The 6,994-nt window shown below is 39.6% G+C and overlaps 1 protein-coding gene across 1 annotated transcript; it reads left to right on the top strand.

Annotated features, from left to right (window-relative positions):
- Positions 1–162: 162 nt before the first annotated feature.
- Positions 163–5,102, top strand: LOC111270767 (U-scoloptoxin(01)-Er1a). Its single transcript, XM_022851168.2, has 4 exons — positions 163–338; positions 1,457–1,627; positions 3,591–3,703; positions 4,736–5,102. Exons 1-4 carry the CDS (start codon positions 302–304, stop codon positions 4,865–4,867), a joined length of 453 nt encoding a protein of 150 aa, XP_022706903.1. The 5' UTR covers positions 163–301; the 3' UTR covers positions 4,868–5,102.
- Positions 5,103–6,994: the final 1,892 nt, after the last annotated feature.

The following is a 6,994-nucleotide window of genomic DNA, read 5'->3' as shown; positions in this document are numbered from 1 at the left end:
ACTGAGAAACAATTACGGGAGGAATTGCGCAAAGCATCGCAAATGCGGAAAACTTCGGGCGACAACGTTCATCGCTCAAGACAAGACTTCATTGCAAGGAGGTGCTCACGAACACGAAAACGCTCACTTCTGCGAATGAGTAACCAACACTTTGGCGAGATTGACAGAGTCTTCCTTTCCCCTACTCGGCGTTCCGTCGATTTGCCCCTTCATTGTCACGTAATAACGATCATTCAACCGTGAATAAAGCATAAGAGCTGCTCGGTAAATTGAAAGAAGAGGAGAAAACAGTGATTCGACAATGAACGTGCTAGTTGGAGCTATCTGCTTAGCCGGAGGTTAGTACCTAATGGGCACGGATACGTGATACAAGGTTAAACCATATTGTTCCGAAGTAGCGAATCGTGAAGAAACGAACGGATAATTTCTTTGAGGAGGATGGATAGGTTTGGGTATTATGCCATGAGACATAGCGGTTACAACTATCTTCGATTGTCCCTTGTGCCTCCATTGTGGATTCACCACTGCGTCGAATTACGTGTGCCATTTTTGTAGCACGCAGGAATATATAAAGTTGGGATCGTTGGTCTCTATTTAGAGAGATGTAATCTACATTCAATTGTTGTCCCGATTATGGCGTCAGTTGGTTTCGGAATTAGTTGCCCAACGCATACGTTGCCCCGACGTGCCACGACTATCTAACTATAGTGTTACTGGCTACCAAACGTTAATCAGAGGTCGCTATCGAATTATGAAAGCTTATCATTATTATTTTCTAGATTACTAGATCTGACTCGCACAATTTCAGCCGATCTACTACATACGAAAACTACATATACCAACAAAAATACTTCCTAAAATTAAACACACGTAATGTATTGTTTATACATATTCACGATCGCTTTCATTTCGTCGAAACATTATGTATACACCCATAACGTATACACTAAATCTACATTAATTGATTATTGTCTTCATTTCGAACATAGTAATTGGTAGTTGAAAAATTGTATGCTGAATAAAAATTTTTTAACAAGAAAAAAATAGCTTTTTTTTTGTCACAGTTTTAATATTCCGATACAGTTTTCAGTAAGCACAATATTGTTTTTGTGATCAGTAGCAGTTGCTGCTAAGCGTAAGAGTAATCTTAGTATGATAGAAACACTACCTCGCTTCTTATTGTGAGTTTCGTGCAGTAATTTTGAAGCTGTCAGACGGTCTCAATTCGAATTTGTAGCTTTTTTTTTTGTGTTTGCGCTTTTTAAATCTGTCACATTATCTGAATAGGGTTTGCGTTACGTCTAATATAATCTGTGCCGTTGTCAGTGAAATTACAGTTTCAATTCATTGTCACAGCATAAGTTCGAAGCTTTAACTACTAAGTAAGCACAAACAGCACCGCAGCTCCGTGTTTATTATGAGAATAAATCTTATAAGAACAGTTTTTTTTTTGTAGGTTTTTCGGTGACGCTAGCGATCGAGGCGTACGAGCTACCAGATGGAGCCGAGCTGATTGTTGGGCCGATCAAGACAACGTTCACATGTCCGGAGAAATATGGGTACTGGGCGGATGTTGATAACGACTGCAAAATTTTCCATATCTGTCATCCTGTAGACTATCCAGATGGTGAGTTTTCTATTAACAAGCGTCTAGTTATGAGCCTAACTATAAATCGTGATTAATTTTTGAAATTATGACAAAATGATAATTAAATCAAATGATAGATAGTTTTCTTTATATAAGTTCATTGTCGCAATGCAACTTCACTAGTAACGAAGAATGCTGAAAACTGATTTCATATAAATAATTACAATAAATTGTTGTACACACCTTTATAGCTACTATCTCTTCATAGAACGAAGGTGGTAGCATTGTGAAGAAGACACCGATTATAGAAGATCGTGCTTATCTATACTGTAACGTACTAATTGATGGATGTATATGTTTGCCTGAATTCGATAACGCTTATGGACAAGTGCGCTTTACCGTGTGACTGATTAGCTCTATTTTCACTAGTAAACATCACGTGCCTCATGATCACGAGTATTGCGTATTAATTATCATCATCTTATACATTTATCGTCATTATGGTTATAAATTCAGTGAAGATTCAAAATCGTTACATTTTGACGTTTTCAAAGCTGATCCTTTGCCACTGGGCGCTACAGGCTCAGTTACGCCGTTCGTGCGCTTCGGAGCTATTGGCCTCTCTAGTATGAGCCAGCAGCTTTAGAATTCACCGATAGACGAGGGCGAGCTAGAGGTAAACGAGATGGGAAAAATTTCGTAGCGTAGCCTTAGCGTCACTGAAAGTAAGTGCGCCATGGCTCTATTAAGTGCAGCTTTCGATAACAAGGTAACATTCTCTACTATTTCGATGTAAAGACTAACTGATCTAGACTACAGCCGGCTTCCAGTAGTAGTAGTAGCTATATCAGGGTTCGCCGCTCCGCCCAGGTCAGGTGTAGGTGACCGTGCAGTAAAAATGTTCAGAGCTTTCAATAGTTCTTTAGGCCGATTAGCTAACACGTAGCTACGTTCAATTAGACCTACTGTAGCATATGTTGGATATATTACTAAAATTTAATTGAAAGTCTATCACTAAAACACAATGAAATGTATTAGCTGAGTGATAAATTCACAAATGAAAGTTTCTGTTAGCAAAATTAAGCCCTATTACATCGCTGTCAGATTAATATTCATTTGTAGAAGTTCGTAAGCGCGTTTATAGAAATTGTTTGATTATATGGGCAACATTTAACACACTGAAAAATCGTCTATAACAGACTTATCTATTGGCTCAGCAGTTCGATTTTTATTTAGTTTAGGCCCTTACGATTAGACAACCGACCATCCTGCGTCCTGCTCAACTGGGCCGCGCACTCCACAAAAATATGAGCGATTAATAACTTGACGCACTGCTGTTGTTAGCATTGTGTTATATGGGTATACTTAACTTCGGCTTAAAGGTGATGTAAGTAACATGCCAAATCTGTATGGTGATTTCAGGCCTGAGTCTAACACCAAACATGCCATCCCACTTATGTATGCCTGTAGAAATCAATTGCCTTTCATTAAAGAAATGATTAGACTGCATTTGGGCCTGATACGCATATTTCACATTTACTCTGAATTTTATTAGACACTGTAGGATTTTTGTTTACCCAGTTGAAAAAAGAAGTTAAGACAATTTGAGACAAATACTTTGGTCATCGAGTTGCTGAAACTTTATTTAAATCAATAAGGCTCAGTGGAGCAAGAATGTACTATCGTAATGAGGGCTTTGAAGTTTCTCGGTTGCGGCTCGCTCGCAAATAGTCCGTGAGCCAGCAAGGGTCAATCGGTTACCTCTCCTACAGTGCTTAGCCTAATCTATCCTGAAACTTAGCCTTATGGCCTAAATGATTGTTTATTGTGGATCGTTACTAGCACGTTTGTATTGTACGGGTTGGTAAAAAAAACTTCGCAGTTCAGTTCCGCTAATGTTGGTAAGGCACGTTACTGTTTCTAATGTTGTTTTGCATCGCTGGTCTCCCTGCGTTCACCGAATTCCTGATCTGTCCTGATCTGTTGGTCGCCAAATCTACAGGCAAACACGAGTTATTCACATACTCATTTTTCTGCGGTAATCAGACTGTCTTCAATCAACTGACGTTCACCTGCGCGTGGCCTGAAGAGGCCGTAGCGTGCGCTAACGCTCCGGTAAGTTCGAATTAATACGACTCTGTCTAGACGAATAGTCCTGGCGTATCCTATTATGTATCAATTATGCTAAGCTAAGAAGCAATTATTATGTATCAGAGTGAAGATACAGCAGATAAGACTCAGGGCAAGTCTTAACCACAAATATATAGTTAAACGGACAAGGATAGTAAAATTAAACGAATAGTAAGCTAAGACAGAATATTAATTAGCGTATTGATTAGGGTATTGTTAACTTCAATAGAGTTTAAGTTACGTTGCTTGTTCATGAACCTACATATCCGGACTACTTCTATAGAGCTGGTAAGCTTCGCTAGGTCTATAATGTAGTACCTACACATATGAACAGTAGTGCTTCGAAGTCTTTGCGTTTAGTGTAAATCCTCAGACAGAGGTTTTCTGCTAAGTTAACAATATATTGATGCGAAGCTCAGCACAAACAGAGTAAATAAGAAGGCTTTATTACACAGTATGTTGCAATAGACCATTCGCAAGTCGCGGGTGTTTTGCACGTACATCATACATTTTTCATACACGAGAACCTCTCTCGAAAATTTCTTGTCGCTTTTTGTAATATTTGTTTAACGTTAGTCCATTCGTGGCTATATCACGGTAATAGCTGAACGAACACGATATTTTGCATAAGCCAACTAATAGGTCGCGTGTGTGAATTCGGACATTTGCGCAAAAAGCTTTTTACGCGCACTTTTCCGGCAGAATAGGTCTTTACATAGCGACAACTTATCGTGAGGGCTAGATTGGTAGTATTCCGGGGAACACGCGTTTGGAGGTTGCGAAGCTCAGTGCGCGCACCTTACGGCTTCCTCGGCGTCAACAGCTACCTAGAACCATACGGTAGCAAGCCCACATATTCAAGGCCCACAAGAGCAATGTTCATCTAAATCCGAATTCTTTAAATAAAGAAAATATATATATGGGCACTAGTTAATTCGTTGACGATTCGGAAGATGTCGGAGCGATGCTGCTTGTAAATATTGTATGCTAATTGGCCAATACGTTTTTCTGTCACAGGAGTTCTTCTATCTGAACGACCGTCTCGGTATTCCGGATGCGAAATTTCTCACAGACGAAGATGTCGATAAGGCCAAGCAGTACATCCCTCTGTACAACGGACAAGCTAACGCAGTTAGAAGCAAGAAATAACAGAGTCGTTGGAAATTCTAAGCGAACGACTGCATATGTTAAGATCAGTTGTTGCAGGGCTACACCTCTGTGGCGATATATATCATAGAACATAACACGCTACCTGAGCAAGAAATTTATAATTGGCCTATCGACCCAAGGGAAGATCAGTTTCGTTCAGTGCCTGTACTATATACATAAACACAATAAATAAAGCAGTAATTGCAATGTTCGACGACGAACAAGTATAAATTGACGTATACGGATTTTTTGCATCGCTAGTTATGTGTGTTACCATTTGGTGGGAATTTCTTGCTCAGAGTTTCCACCTTTAATTTCGTGATTGCTAGCTGGATTTATGGCTTCTGCTTCAAACATCTGCGTAACTATCGCTGATTATATGGTTCGTTGGCGGTACACAGCACTGTATTACTAAACACCGTTCGACGTAGTTTGACGGTTGGCCATTAAGTCAGAACCAAGACATATACTTGGGCTTTTAATTTAATTTCACTGTTAATGGGATCGGCAATTTTACCTAGAGATGATTATAAAATTTTTAGCCACTGAGAAAGACATCTGAACGTTCCCGAAGAATATGGGCGCCAGCTGTTCTCATAGTTTCAGCTAGGTGCATAGGTCTACGAAACGTCTCCGCCACGTTAAGTATATTTTATTTCATCTACAGTATGGCGAGCACTGTTTAGTAATATATTACCTTCAGAAATGAAGAGGTAGCCCCGAATGAGACTACAATCGAATGTTCATAACCGTTCCGAAACGATTATTAGCGCAAGAGATGATCCATCTGGAGCGCTTAACAAAAGCAAAGGCCGAACCTTCAAAACCCTCTGCTTATTCAAGAAAGGCTGTCAATGACAAACCGAGAGATGACAATTCAACGAAATTATTAGACTACCTTAAAATTTCACCTAAATAAGCATAATTCTAATGTGACATAGAAATCCAACCTATTGTATTTATTCTAATATTATTTGGAAAAACTTACGTAAAAGTACGTACTAAAATCTTATTTATGAATGTAGCGATTCTTCTTCTCCTAACTGTTGTTCCAAATCCACCCCTTGCTATAAGCTAAAGTAGGACATTTTTCGAACGCTCAGTTCTTGGTCCCGTTATACCTTTAGACTGGATGGAGATAGGACAATGTACAGAATGGCCTGCGAAATAGATTGATGTATTCTGAGTGCAATCGTAAAAATGCCGTCGCAATGGAAGAGAAGCATCAAAAACCTTTTTACTTTATTTTATCGCCATTATAATGTTTTTGAGACAGTCATTTTTAGGTCTGACTACTTAGTCTTTTGCGGAAGGCTCTTTTTATTATACTAGGCCAAGCAACTCTTTGATCGCACTGAAGCGCACTGATTTCGTTCTGTTGTTAGCCGGTAAGTATGAATGGTCCTTGAGGATGAGGGTCTTTGAGTTTAAATAACGGTAGACGTGCATTTAAACCTTAGATGAATATTATATATATATATATGCTATTATATACTATATATATTACATATATGGTATTTAGTCTATTGCAACTCGACCACACTTATCTGCCGAGTTGTTCTCATATTTTACTGTCTAGTGAGTTAAACTTCAAGCAACCCCTTCGCATGTCGGGCGGAACTTTATTTATTTATTTTTTTTTCATTTTTTATTTGGCCAACTAGTAGGTAGCACAGCCTGCCGGCCTTCGAGGCCGTCCGGCATACCTTGCGTGTGTTCGCAGTCGCAGGCTTATACAACCAATCCTTCTATCGTCCTGGACAACGCGTAGCCCTGGTAACTGCACGTAGTGATCGCGGCTATTCGCTCTACGCGGGACGCAAATTTTTTCCAAGTTCACAGATTTGTTACCGATGCAGTAAAAGACGTACTTTCACTCTGTAGCGCAAATTGGCGTACGTCACAGCTGCGTAACTGCTCCATACTGTAGTTTGTGGCACGCTACGAATCGATATATAATCTTTTTTTCGTCCGAATAGCCTCGATGGTAGGTTGAAAATACCAAGACCTTCGCAGGCCAGTTTATGATTGCCTCTGATTGATTCGATACATCATGGCTTGACTATGGTGAACCCATTGACCTCTTTCTATCCGTGTTACTGCCTTCCGCCGAGGACTGGCTAATAA

Source organism: Varroa jacobsoni, unplaced genomic scaffold (assembly GCF_002532875.2).
Source record: "Varroa jacobsoni isolate VJ856 unplaced genomic scaffold, vjacob_1.0 contig00117, whole genome shotgun sequence".
NCBI lineage: Eukaryota > Metazoa > Arthropoda > Arachnida > Mesostigmata > Varroidae > Varroa > Varroa jacobsoni.
The sequence above is the reverse complement of the archived record's forward strand: the minus strand, read 5'-3'. Positions and strand labels throughout refer to the sequence as shown.